The 14,587-nt window shown below is 40.2% G+C and overlaps 1 protein-coding gene across 4 annotated transcripts in view; it reads left to right on the top strand.

The window, feature by feature from the left end:
* Positions 1 to 14,587, top strand: part of LOC137962099 (squalene synthase 1-like) — an 85,934-nt gene that overhangs the window by 56,480 nt on the left and 14,867 nt on the right. For all 4 annotated transcript variants that reach the window (XM_068808815.1, XM_068808812.1, XM_068808811.1 and 1 more), the window contains 3 exons: positions 855 to 1,001; positions 7,351 to 7,426; positions 7,580 to 7,668. In XM_068808815.1, the coding sequence (XP_068664916.1) occupies positions 855 to 1,001; positions 7,351 to 7,426; positions 7,580 to 7,668 (312 nt within the window). The remainder of the gene's footprint in view (positions 1 to 854; positions 1,002 to 7,350; positions 7,427 to 7,579; positions 7,669 to 14,587) is intronic.

The raw sequence follows: 14,587 nt of genomic DNA, 5'->3' as shown, positions 1-14,587 counted from the left end.
GTATGTAAAGACTTTACCAGGGCCTATCAACCACCCTCTGATACCATGTTGAGTTGGACATCAAGTTTGGAACGGATTAGAAGAGAAGAGAGAGAAGGAGGAAGAGGAGACAACTACTGCAGAAGGTTAGGCAGTTGCTAGGGAGAAACATGACCCCTGCCCGCCCTTTTATATTTACTTAAGTGAAATTGATAAAAGACTATTTTGCCTCTCTCTGATGTACACTGAGCACATCATTATGAAGCAGCATAAACATAAACCTAAGGCCAGTAACTTAAAGTTAATATTCTATAAGAGAAGGGAATTTGGGCTTAACTACCCATAAGAAATTTTTCCAAAATACCCTTGATTTAAAACTCTCAACATCTTGCATTCAGAATCACGCGTAAGATGCATGTAAGTCCTTAACTTGACACTAAATTATACATGAGTGACTAGACTAAAATTAACCATCAACAGATATGTTTTAACCGAGCCACTTATTTCACTTGTTTGGCTTTTTTGTTGGAGATTTTGAAGGTCCAATGTTGAAATTTTGGTAGTCTTATTTCATGTATAGAAAGCTGAATTGTATCCAGTTTCTTTGTAGACCAGTGTTATAAAGCTCATAGGTTTTTTATTTAAGTGATTTTCTCTGGCTCAATGGACATATCCTTAATTAGTTTTATGTTTTATGTGTTTTAAGCTTCTTTTTGTACTAAAAACCTTATTAACAAAGTTGTCTACTGGTGGCTTGGAGTAGCTGGACAAGTTGATTTTCTGCATCTATCTCTGTTTTCCTTTTCTTCCTCTATCTTCTTTCTCCTCTTCTTCTTATTTCTTAGGCTACAATTTTTACTATAAATCTAATTCAGGGCTTCAAATATGAGGAAAATACTGCCAAAGCTTTGGAGTGCTTGAACGAAATGGTCACTAATGCATTAACACATGGGGAGGATTGCCTAAAGTACTTGTCTGCATTGAGAGATCCATTTGTCTTTCGATTTTGCGCTATTCCTCAGGTATGAGAAATTGTAGAAGTTTGTTGCTAGTAAATTATATGTATTGTTTATAAGTTATTTCAAGTTTAACTTTATTTTCTGTTTTTACTTAGAAAGTGTTTTCTTATATAAAGTAGATCCCAGGGTTTAAGGATTGCATATATATGATTATAATTTTGGATATCATTAAAGTTATAAATGGAAGAGATGGGTCTCTAAACCCTAACTTCTCCAATAATTTTCTCCTGCAAATTTCATGTGGTATTAGAGCAAGTCGTCTGTCTTGTTGGGTCTGTTTTTACCTTGTTTAGTTTATACCTATCATATTGTTCACGTCACAGGCTAGTTATTCATTTCTGCAAGCTTGAATGTGAGGGGGAGTATTAGTGGGAATAGTTCCACATAAATAAGTGTTAAGAAAGATCCTATAGTTATTAGTTGGAAAACGACCTCTTAACTTCAGTTAGTAATTTTAGCATGGATTTGGACCCAACTTTATTCGTTGACAAATTATTGTATAGAATTTTTAATTATTTAGTTAATCATTAAACTATTATGTATTTAATAATTTCAATCATTTATAGTTGCTTCTCATAAAAATTGATTGGAATAAAATCGCTACTTAAACCATGATTTTATAATGTAAAGTTATAAAACGAACTTAGTCATTGACCCAACCAGGTGATCTGGTTAGTTGAACCCGGGTCACTAAGTTTTGACCAACGGTTGACCTGAAGATGACGTCATATGAAAGGGTAGCTATCTTTTTATTGAAAGCCTTTGGATAGGGTGAGAGCCATCTTCCCTGATTTGCAAGGAAGGGGTGGGCGTGGGGTGGGGCTTTGCTCCCCTCTCCACAATTTGAGAAGGGTGGGGATCCTCCTCCATAACTGATAAAAAGGGGGAGGAGAAGGGCAACAGCCCCCTTCTCCTTCCTTGTCTAATGGCATTGGGAGTGGAGCCCCCACCCTTTTTGCCATGGATGGTTTGGAGCTGCCAAGGAAAGTAGGAGCTCCTTTGTTGGAGCTGAAAAAGAGGGGAGGGAAATAGTTGCCCCCCCCCCCCCCCTCCCATGGATTTTTGTTGTGGAAGAGAATTCCTCATATGGCAAATGACTCGGTGACTATGGCGGTTCCACCAGTTCATTTGTTGAATTGACAAACCTGACTTCGTCAACTAGGTTTTAAGCCATTTCTAGATCTTGAAAGTTATTACTCTGATGAAGCAATAGGTCTGGCTGAACCAATCGGTGCAGTCTGGATTTTATAACACTATTATAATTATTTCATTTCTATAACATAATCATGTATGAATTCATTATTTTATTTATTAAGCAATTTATTTAGAAATTTTAAATTCATTGGCCAAAAGTTATTTTGAAGTAAATTATGTAATCATGGGGTTAACCTATACTTGTTGAGAGATGTGGGGTTTAGGGGCATTATTGTGATGTCTATTTTGTTTTAAGGTTGACACATATGTAAGGGTAGTTTTGTTACTTAAAGTGTAATTAGGTGTTAAGCTATGAGGGCTATGTGATGCATATGTAGGGTATTTTTGTCACCTAAAATGACTCATAGATTAGTGAGTACAAGGATCTTAAGTTTATTAGTTGGGAAAGAGACTTCCTAAGTTGGCTAGTCATTTTGGGATAAGCGTTTGACCCAACTTCACATGGTATCAGAGCAGGTACTCGTATGTGGCCTCCACCCAAATTATCCATATGTAAAGCCACAAAAGATGACCTACACGTGATGAGGAGTGTTAAGGAATAGTTCCACATAGATTAGTGAGTTCAAATATCATAAGTTTATTAGTTAGGAAAAAAGGTTTCCTAAGTTGGCTAGTCATTTTGGGATAGGTGTTTGACCCAACTTCACAAGTTGTTAAGCTATGAGGGTTTTGTAAGTCTTTTGATTGTTATCTGTAATACTTAAGTAAGAAGGGTTGATCTTTTATCTTAATCCCTGATTATTGAAAGTAATGACAGCCTCTATTTGCTACTGAACTTGGTGTTTCTGCTCTACATGCTATTAGAGCAAGTTTTGAACGAAACAGGTGCACTCTAAGTACCTCTCTTCTTTTCTCCCTCTTTGAAAGACCTGTAGCAACACTCTAGGTTCCTTGTTTGACTGTGGTAGGGATAGTTGACACACATCCCAAGATCACTAAAAAAGAACCCTTTTTAGGGCAATCAAGGCGTGAGGAATCCTTTAAAGGATGATAAAACAAGTAACCCTAGGGTTAAGGCAGAAGAAAAAGGAGAAAAATTGAATTTTTACCAACCAGTCGTCGAGGAGATTTAAAAAACCCTGTTTTTGTGAAGTCATCCTGATAAAAGAAGAGGTTTTTCTAGCTAAGATTCACTCCCAGCAACAATCACTGCTCTGATACCATGTAAAAAGTGTGAAAACCTAGAGAGAGAGAGAGAGAGAGAGAAGAGGAGAGAAAGGAAGAAGAGAAAAAAGGGGGCAAAGCTCTGTATGAGTTGCTTAGGGGATTGTGCACGACCCCCAATGCTATTTATTAGGTTTAAATCATAAATTACAGAAATGACATTACACAGAAAACACTTATTCCCTTTCCCATTCTACTCTGCCTATTAATATAAAAAATTGTACATCGACTAAATCCAACATGCTGAACAAGATAGTACCATAATATAAAATATCTCGGCCTGCGGTTATTTTAAGGGATCCAGGGGGATCAGATAGGGAGACCCCCTTTCCCCTTTGCTCTTCAATGCGGTAGCGGAATACCTATCATCTTTGATCTATTCGGCCAAAAATCTGGGTTGGCTCCTCCCCACGACGGACTGTGCAGCCTTTGACGTGCCGATCCTTTAGTTTGCAAATGATACAATTTGCTTTGGGGTTGGTACTATGGATCAGATTCAAAAATTGCATGCTGTATTGGGACTATTTGAATTGGCTTCTAGTCAGAATATTAACTGGAAGAAAACCACCCTCCTAGGCTACCATATCGACTCACCGGTGCTTCAGGGTATGGCCAACTATTTGGGGTGCTCAGTGGAAAATTTGCCAGCTACATATCTTGGACTACCACTCTTTGACTCTCGGCCTTCGGTGACGCGCTAGTCCACCCTCATTGAGAAAATTGAGAAGAGGCTAACTACTTGGAGGGGCAAGCTTTTATCTACTACTGGGCGGCTCACTCTCCTCAAGTCTTGTTTGGCAGGATTGCCAAACTATTTACTATCATTCATGCACTGTCCGGCCTCTGTTTGCAATAGGATTGATGCCATCCGTCGGCGTTTCCTCTGGAGAGCATCAGAGGACACCTTCAGATATCATTTGGTGAGTTGGAAGGATATTTGCATACCCCGCAATCGGGGTGGTTTAGGCATTCGGCATACGAAGGAGATGAACAAAGCCCTTTTGCTCAAATGGATTTGGAACTTCAATATCAAGCATAACAGCCTATGGGGCGACATGGTCAGATTCTATCTTCAACCTTCGGGTGCCTGGTGGAGGGAGGATGGCGCTAATCGCCTCCTATCCCCGGTATGGAAAGCAATTCAAAAGCTCCTCCAAATATTCAAAGTTGCAACTTCCTTTCACACAGGCAACGGAAGGACCCTCCTCTTTTGGTCGGATGAATGGTGTGGCCCCCGCCCCCTCTCCGAGGATTTCCCGAGGCTCTCTAAGGTGGTGAGGGACCTCTCTTGCTCAGTGGTTGATTCTTGGAGAGATCGCTCATGGAGTCTCATGTTTCGCCGGGGACTAAATGATGAGGAAACAACGGCTTTTTGCTCTCTCCTCTCCAGACTTAGCAGCACTACTATTCGTGAGCATGCGGTTGATAAACTGATATGGCAGCCCAGCATTAATGGCCGATTCACAGTTGCATCCGCCTACCCTCACATTAGAAAACAAGATTACAACATGCATGAGCACAAGGCAAACCTGACATGGAAGCTCTCAGCGCCTAGTAAAATCAAATTCTTCGTATGGACGGCCATCAGGGAACAGATCCTCACCTCTGACAACCTCCATAAAAGAGGTTACACAACCCCTGATCGCACTTGTCCCCTTTGTGGTGTGTGCGACGAGTCAGTCCAGCATGTTCTCTTACATTGTGACTTTTCTTGGCAAGTGTGGATGAAGATATTTCAGAAGATTGGTCTCCAAATGGGGTTCATCAGGACCTTTTCGGAACCGTTGAGATGGTTATGGGGATATGCCTTCCTAAGTTGGGCAAGATAATTCTCTTGGCATGCCTTGCGCATGTCCCATGGTGTATATGGCTCGAGCGAAACAACCGGAGATTCATCTCCAAGGCTAGCAACCTGGATAATATTGCTTCTCAGGCAGTGGGCCTTATCTCAAGTTGACTACATTCTAGGAAGGAGTTTGCTTCTCTGTCGGGCGTCTCCCTTCGAGAAAATTGGGGTTTGATTGCGCACATGGCGGGCCCCTGTAGGAAACCGGTTATGGCCACCTGGGATCCTCTCCCTTACGACTGCACCAAACTCAATTTTGATGGCAGTGCTTTAGGTTGTCCTGGGCCGGCTGGAGCTGGTGGTGTTTTCAGAGACGGCAGTGGAGACCCTATTCTATCCTATGCAGGACCGGTGGGTATTGTTGATTCAAATATTGCTGAAGTGTGCTCTTCTATTCGGCCTCCAAATCTTTAAAGAGCGGCTTCATGGCAAGCTGATTATCGAAGGCGACTCAAAGACTGCCATCAGCTGGAGTTCAAAAGATAGCTACCCTCCTTGGCGCCACTGGCCAATCACTGATTGTATTGCTGACATTGTGTCATCCATTCATTGTAATTGGAACCTCGTTCCTAGATCAGCCAATTCTTTGGATGATAAATTGGCTAAATTCGGAACCTCCCTGCAATCTCTCATTGTTTGGGAAGGCTTCCCCTCTTGTAATCTGCTCATTTGAGCTCTTATAATAAAATTCAGCATCATTTAAAATATATATATAAAAAATATCTAATTATGTAAAATGAGCAAAATACCCTTGAGGTGGTTTTCTTAGAATGGTTAACTCTCCATGAATTAATTTTCTCTGAGAGGATTTGCATTGAGTGCCTAAACTTTCAGAACTTTTATTCTGTCTAAAGGTCTCATATAAGTTCTTATCTAAGGTTTGGTCATCTACCTTTTAAATAAGGTTGATATTATGCACTTCAGACTCCGGCGTGTGAAGATTGTTAAAGAGGAAGAAGAAGATTATAAAAAATAAAGTTCTTGTGCAAGTTCATGATCCTTCAATTGGTTGAAGAAAAGCTTCAATCAAATGACAAATGACCAGATTAGCTTCAATCAATTGACAAAAGACCAGATTAGCTTCAACCTATAGAAGCTCACCATAAATTGATCGATAGAGTCTCATATTGTCCTCAATCGATTGACAGTTATCCTTTTTTTTTGTTTTTATAAAGATGAGAGTTTTAATATAGAGAGAGTGAGGGGGATACAACAAAGGCTAGCAACACTCCCTCAACAGAGAAGGATTGAAGGGAGGCACCTACTTAGCCAAAGAATCTGCCAAAGAGTTGCAAAGCAGGGGACATGAGTCCAGGTACACTGTAAAGGGGGGACAATGTCAACAATCTGGTGGTAAACCGGCTAGTGTCGCCAAGGTGACTTGTTGCTGGAACACCATCTGATAACAATTTGAGAATTGCCTCAACAAAGAGGGGCCCATAGAGGGGGTCCCGGAAGATTGTAAGTCCTTGAGGAGAGCAAGGAGTTCAGCCAATGTGGAATCAACAATGCCCATTGGGCCCGCATTGGAGACGAGAGTAGCACCCATCGAATCACGGAAGATTCCTCCAAACCCCACACCCGGACAATCGTGCGTGCTACAATCAAAGTTGAGCTTGATGATGTCAGGAGGAGGGGGTTTCGAAGGAATGTTATCAGGTGGGCTGAAAGGGACAGACAAATTGGCAAGAGTGCACCTATTGTGGCGGAGAGAGAACCCCATAAAACTGGCAAACTCTTTTCTGGTACGAATCCAAGTGGAAATTTGACCAACAAGGATATAACTGAGCTCATCGGGGCTTCTAAATTTAAGTTGAATCTCTTGTTCCCGCATTACTTCTAAAGGGTGGGCAAGGCAGACCGAGAGAAGAATTCTTCCGAGAGTAGGGAGCTGCACACCAAGGAGAGAAGGACAAAATTAATGATAATTTTGTGGCGAAACTTCTCTCACTTTTCGTATGTGTTATTTACATGCTATTATTTTCCTTCCTAGTGCTAGTAAACTATTTATGTTTTGGCTTCCTCTTCTTACGTTTTTAGCAGTGTGTAGTGATCTGATGTCCATGCGAAGTTCTCCTTTTCATATTTGGAGATGTTTATAGTTGTGCCATTTTTCGTTTGTATCAGATCATGGCTATTGGAACTCTGGCTCTATGCTACAATAATGTTCAGGTTTTCAGAGGAGTTGTAAAAATGAGGCGTGGTAAGATGACTTTCTTTAGGCATTTTTTTCTTTGTTGCAACAGTCGAAGACATGCTATGTAGAGTTCAGCTTTGGTTTTTTATTTGTTCAGTAATTATTTGATTATCATGTTCTTGTTACTATTAGTTTTCTATTTCATCCTTCTTTGTCCAGGTCTTACCGCTAAAATTATTGACCGTACAAGAACAATGTCTGATGTGTATGGTGCTTTCTATGATTTTTCTTGCATTCTGCAATCCAAGGTGACTCTTTCTTAACCTTATTCTTTGACTTCTCTTTTCTAGTGCATTTATGTTGGCATCAAAGTTAAAAGGTCAAAGCTGAAACATGGACCTTGATCAATGGTGATAAAACAGTCTACAAGACAATTGGATTTTGAATAAATTTAGCAAACAAAACAAAGAAAAATCGAGTAGACAAAATTCAAGCAAGAGGTGCCAGAGTAAGAATTCCAACAGCTAATTTAGGAAAGATCTTACTAACTATAGGCTTTCTATTATAGCTATTAAAAAAAATCATAAGCTTTCTAACTTTGGACTTTCTTAAGACACAACAAAAAAAGATATGTGAAGTCTATTAACTATTCGCTGTCCATAATTTTACTCTCCTAAAGAAAGGCAATTGTTGTTGCCAAAGAGTTGCAGTGCTGATTTTCCATTTGCTGACTTCCGAAAAACAGGCAGATACTAAAAGTAAGATTTCTGAGCTGTGTTCTCTTTCCTTGGGTAAGTTTTCCACAAAATATATCTTGTACAAGCTTTCCATCAATCTCCCTATGCTGGAATTGAGATGTAAGTCTCATTTTCCTCCAAACCTTTTTTTTTTTTTGAATGGCAAAAAATATTAATAAAAGAAGCCAAACAGGCAAAGAAAGGGGAAGTTACCCCCAACAAACAAAAGGGTAAAAGAAACAGGGTAACGGGTAATCAGGTAAATAAATGGATAAAAAAATATTCTTATAAAATTATTATAGAAATCATAGTATTCATATAAACAAGAACCATTAATAAAAAATAAATTTAATGTATATAAAGATTGAAGAAAATGGGGTGGGGACATCCCTCTTCTCCCTTTATAGCAATATTTTTCTTCCTAATCTTTATAAAAGAGAGTGGTAAAAGGGGGGTGGGGCCTTTCCCCATATGTTTACCTAATCAGGAAAACTCCCATTCCTTTTTATTTTCTTTCCAAACAGCCATGTGAGGGAGGAGGGAAGGTCCTGCCTCCCTTTTCTTCTTGATCTTTGTTTTAGATATTTGAAAGAAAAGGACGGGCAGTGCCTCCCCATGTTAGCTGGAGTGTTTAACAAAGGGTGATACCAACCTCCCTCTTTAAACTTTATATAAAAATATAGAAATTAAATTAATTTTTTTCTAAAATTTGCTCAAGTTGTAGAATGATAGTCAACAAGGAAGATAATGAGATTGGTTAGAGGTTGGGGACAGAGTAGTAGGGTTTTTTAAGCTTTTATACTATTAAATTAAAATTATAATATTATCTTTAAATATTTTCTGGTAATTAGGTAATCAGGTTTGGAATGACCATTATCCATATCCTTTCCATTTAATCAAAGGTAAACTGGTAAATGGGTAAAATTACCCAAATCTTTATTTGCGTAAGGATTTTATTCCATATTCATTTGTAAGTGGCCGAACAGACTGTAAATTAGGTAAATAGATAAAATTGCCTTTCCTATCTACAAAGTGCTTGGGTCATATCATTCTTAATGAACTCCCTTCATAAAATTCAGCACGAAATCCACTTGGACTCAGGGCTCCAAATTTCTTTCTCAGGAGTCTACCCTCAAGAATGGAAGCCTGAAAAGCATCTCATCATTATAAAGGTGAGAGAAGATATTAGTAAGTTTTGGATCAATGAGGGCTGGGTCCATCTCCTGCTGGCCAGTGATACTCAAGGAACTAATGGCATTAGCACTTTCATTGTGAGAAGCAACTACATGGAAGAAAGCTGTATTACCATCCCCTTCTTTAACCCACTGAAACAGTCTTGGTGTTTCCAATAAATTCCCTCCTATGTAACAAGACTCTTATAACTAAGCCTGACATTAGCATGTGTATCAAATTCCTGCTAAGTGTAGCGTTTTCTTCTTTCTTGTCCATCATGGAGGAGATTATCCATCTTTGCCTATGAAGTCCTCAAAATTTGTACTGATTTTAGCTTTTAAAGCTTTGAGCTTTATAGAAAATACCCTGGAAGGATTCCACCATTGAAGGAGAAGAGATTTAAAAGCCCTATCATGGAACCAGGCTTCAAATCTGAAAGGTGAGGGGCCCTAGCTGAGATCACAGCAGTTGAGAAGGAGAGGATTGTGATCAGATGTTGGTTTTGCCAGGTGGTGGCAGGTGGAATTTGGAAATCGAGAGAGCCAATTTTGAAGTTGCCAAAAATTTGTCCGGTTTGCAAAGATCGGGGGAGGTCTGCTAACGAACCAAGTGAATTGGGAGCTGAGCAAGGTAATCGACTGGGCTACAGTCATCGAATAGAGTTGCAAAACTCTTCATAGATTGAATTATAGTAGGGGCAGGAGGAAAATTTTCATGACAGAATCGTATAGCTTTAAGTCCCCACCAACAAGCCATGAGGCATCCTTAGAAGTGATACAACTCTGGGTTTCTTTCCAGAAAGAAGCCCTATGTTGATATCAAGTGGGGCCATACAGCCCACTGAATGCCCATTCATCCGTACCATCCGTTGGATTCAGCTCAAGACAAATAGAGCACGAGCCTTTCACCACTTCAGAGATAGAGAACACTCTCCCAGCCCAGGCAAGGAAGAGACACCCAGCAGTGCCTCAGCCCAATGAGGTCTCAACCAAAATTTCTTCTGTATAAAAAATCAGATACCAACAGAGTGGACAAACTTTCAGTCCTGTCCTGGTCTCCTCTAAAAGAATCAGATGCAGCTTATTTTGGGCAATTGAGTTGTGGAGAAATCCCAAGAGCACTTTGAATTCCATTGAGAGCTTCAACTGAGCATTGATCCCCAATCTTGTTCTTATTATCATCAATACTTATTCCAAATAAAGGAGAATGAGTGGGAGGGAGAGAACTGAGAATAGCGAGCTGGGAAAGAAATTTCAATCGATGGAAATTTCTTTCCCAGTTAATAAATTCAAGATATTTGTACTCACTAATCATGTGGGACTAATCCTTAACACCCCCCCACCCCCCTCATGTGTAGGCCCTCTTTTATGGCTCTACAAGTAGATAATTTAGGTGTGTGCCCCCTTTTGTGGCTCTACAAGTGGATAATTTAGGTGTATGCTTTCTTTTGTGGCTCTACAAGTGGATAATTTTTAGTTGTAAGCCCTTTTTTGTGGTTCTACAAGTGGATACTTTAGGTGCAGGAGTACCTACTCTGATACCATGTAAAGTTGGGTCCCAGACTCATCCCAAAATGACTAGCCAATTAGGAAACCTCTTTCCCATCTAATAAACTCAAAATATTTGTACTCACTAATCCATGTGGAACTATTCCTTAACAAGTTCACTCAAACATGTTGATTTTGAGCACATCTTTACCACTGCTCTTTCTCCTCAAACTAAACCAATCATTGAAACCGAGGAATGGTCATCATCACTGCCAACGGGACCTCACAAGCACTATCTTCGAATCCATGGCATCCCAATGGAGTTTTGGGGAACTGATATTTTTCATGCCCTAACCACTTTTGAAAGATGATAGATGTTGACCTAGAAGCCAACCAAATTGTTAAATTGGGTCCAAAGCCTATCCCAAAATGACTAGTCACCTTAGGAAACCTCTTTTCCAACTAATAAGCTTAAGATTTTTGTACTCACTAATCCATATGGTACTATTCCTTAACACTCCCCCTCACGTGTAGGCACGTGGATAATTTGAGTGGAAGTCCTCACGTGTAAGCACGTGGATAATTTGGGTGAAGGCCCACATACGAGTACTTGCTCTGATATGGGTCCAAACTTCTTTTCCAACTAATAAACTCAAGATCTTTATACTCACTACTCCACGTGGGATTATTCCTTAACACAAATGAGCAGATTGAATTTCACCAGAATACAAATTGCCTCAAACAAAGATGTTTGGTTCTCCACAAGACCCAATTTAGAAGTCTTTTCATCATCAAAATCTTGATGGAGAAAAATGACTCCAATTTCGTGAGGAGATGAAGGCAGACAGAGATTACTGACAAAGGAAGAACACAATGAGTGGGGATTAAGTTGAATCGGCACACCACTTAGACTGCCTTGTCTCAGACTCGGCCTTACTTAGCGAAGTATGCTCCTTTGTTTCTTGGAGACATTAATGCAAGACAACCCTCACCCTTCCTCCAAAACTTGCAAAACCAAGCCGACACTACTCCTTGATGAGCCAGCTGTTGATTTTCAGGCTTCCATAGATGATAACTTTAGGAAAAAGAGAGAAAGAAGAAGAGAGAAGAGAAAGAGAGGATAGGAATTTAGGGTTTTGGACTTGTCCAAACCCTCCCCCATAAGATATATTTATAAGCATCAAAACTACCAATTTTACGAGTATACCCTTCACCATAATAAGAGTGAAGAAGAGACAAGAAATTAAACTAATTACATTAGTGCCATCCTAATTACATCATATATTCCAACACCAACTGCCCTTGTCCTTGTCCCTCTTGACATTCATGTCACTCACCCTCTCCCTGACATCACTACCCCCATGTACCCTAACCTACAAGTTGACATTCCCAACTACTTCTCAAACACATACTAATAGGCTCAACTACTTGACCTTGCACCCATACAAGATCACATAACACCTAGCTTCCACCTAACCCCTCCATGTTAGACCAGCTATAAACGATTGTAGAAGAAGATATTAGCATGGGCAACTAGTATGGAAGAATGTATTGTGGAAGAAGGTATTAGTATGGGCAACTAGTATTGGAAGATGGGCCACTTAAGCCCAAGGCATTGAAATCCAAAATCAAAGCTTGGGCAACTTAGTATAAAGCCACCTTCACTCGACGAATCTCTCAAACCCCAAATTCACACCCTGAACATTGTGGAAGAAGGTAGACCTCTAAATGATTTTGACCTTTCTCTTTGTGTCTCATCTTCCAATTTGCTTCAAAACGTAATTCACTATGACCATGTTTACTTGATGCAAAGGGCCAGATATAGCTGGTCTACCGAGGTTGATAGCAACACCAAATTTTGTCATGCCATCGCTGATCAAATAGGATTAATTCTCTCATAATCAATGGGGAATTAACCTTCAACCGGGCAGCAATAACTGATAATATTGTGAGTTATTTTTCAGATCTCTATACAGAGGAATTCATCGGCTGTCCTCAGCCCACATGGCAACCTCTATTGAGACTCCCTCCCTCTCTCGCTGACTTCATTGAATGACCTTTCACTGAGGAAGTCGCTATAAAATTGTCATGCCGATAGATAAGGGCCCTCACCTTGATGGTTTTAACGGGGATTCTTTAGAATGAGGTGGAGTTTCCTTAAAAAGACATTACCAAGATGTTGAATGATTTCCAAGCCCAATGGGTTAACATTTAGAAGCTTTAGAGCCTCTTTTGTGGCTCTAATTCCAAAATCCACCACAGCTGAAATTTGAAAGGACTTCCTGTTATGATCCCGGATCTGACACGGCGATTTGTAGGAGGAAGAAGAGAAAGACGAAAATCAAGCCAAAGTGAAGCTTGAAAACCCTAGGATCTTTGAGGAGAACGTACACTCCTGAGCTCGTTGAGGAGAACTGAAAACCCTTGTTTATGTTCCTTCTCATTACTCTTAGCCCTTAAATAGGGTTCACCCTTACAAGGTTTAAGATAAAATATTACAAAAATGCCCCTATAGATAAAATAGTACAAAAATACCCCTGTGGCCTATTAATCCTTTAACTGAAATAAAATAAAGTAAATTAAAGAAAAACAATTAATTAGACTGTAAATAAAATAATAATGTTATTGCATGCATAACATTACACCCCCCCCCCCGGGAGAAAGAGCTTGTCCTCAAGCTCGAAGGTAGGGTCTGCTTGCCGACGTTTCCACCTGGTCCCAAGTAGCATCCGCGGTATCTGGGTCAGCCTTCTGGACGACAAAACTGGAACATTCTACCAGAGTTGCAATTTATTTATTTATTTATTTTTTTGCCAACACTGCCAGCATCATTTGCAGTAGCATACCCCAATACGGATAAGCAACCAAACAACAAGTTGAACTATCACCTGCTCCAAACTGGCAACTTCTGCTTTGATATTAAACAGCCCTTGTGTGATCTGCCCAACCAAAGTATGTTGGAGGTCTGACTTGTCGAAGTTGGTGAAAAGATTACCCAGGGATGTAGATAAATTTGTGCTCCATTTGTAGACAAAGCATTCATCATACTGTTCATTATCATGTTGATCACAAGTTTCCCAAATAGAAAGCAGGAACAGCGCCTTCACCGCAGCAGGAATTGCAACAGGTAAACCTATGCCCATTACAGAATGGTCTACCCCAACAACAGCTAAATTCCTGGATACACCAAGAATTGGTAATACTGTTTGCTCTGCAACATTTTTTTCCACAAAAATCACAACATTATGTCGACAGACATGCTCCACCGAGATCACAACATAGAATGCTTGCAGCCTGCAAACCCACTTGCCACCATGGGCTGGAAAACCACCAGCATCGTCGAAGTATCCATGACGATCCAAACCCAGAACTACAGCTGTCAAAGACCAAAAAAATTTCTGGAGCATCTGCTCAATTACAGCCAAACAGCTATCAAGATTTCCAGAATTAACCACACCTTTTTCATTCTGCACTGCCACTGGTTTCAGCACTGGTTGCTGGCTGGCTAGCAGCAATATTTTTTGCACTGCAACAGCAGCACTGTGTCCTTGGCTGTCTAGCAGCAATGTTTTCTGGACTGCCACAGCAGCACTGTTTCCTTGGCTGTCTGGCAGCACTGTGTTCTGCACTGGCATCGCAGACATCATTTGGTGGAAGAACCCACTAGTCTCTCCAATCTTTCTCACTTCGACCGCCCAATAATTTCCAGTGAGTAGAACAGTCCCCTTTTCAACATAACCTCTGATTATATAATTCCAGAACTCCCCCTCTATTGTAGGCATTTCAACCAGTATAGGATGAGCCCACTGCAAGAGATTGGGTATCTGAAC

This window comes from Aristolochia californica, unplaced genomic scaffold (assembly GCF_029961685.1).
Source record: "Aristolochia californica isolate CCGP_79_NKW_82.1479 unplaced genomic scaffold, dmAriCali1.0.hap1 SCAF_4, whole genome shotgun sequence".
Classification (NCBI taxonomy): domain Eukaryota; kingdom Viridiplantae; phylum Streptophyta; class Magnoliopsida; order Piperales; family Aristolochiaceae; genus Aristolochia; species Aristolochia californica.
Note: the sequence above shows the minus strand (reverse complement) of the source record. Positions and strands in the feature narration are given on the sequence as shown.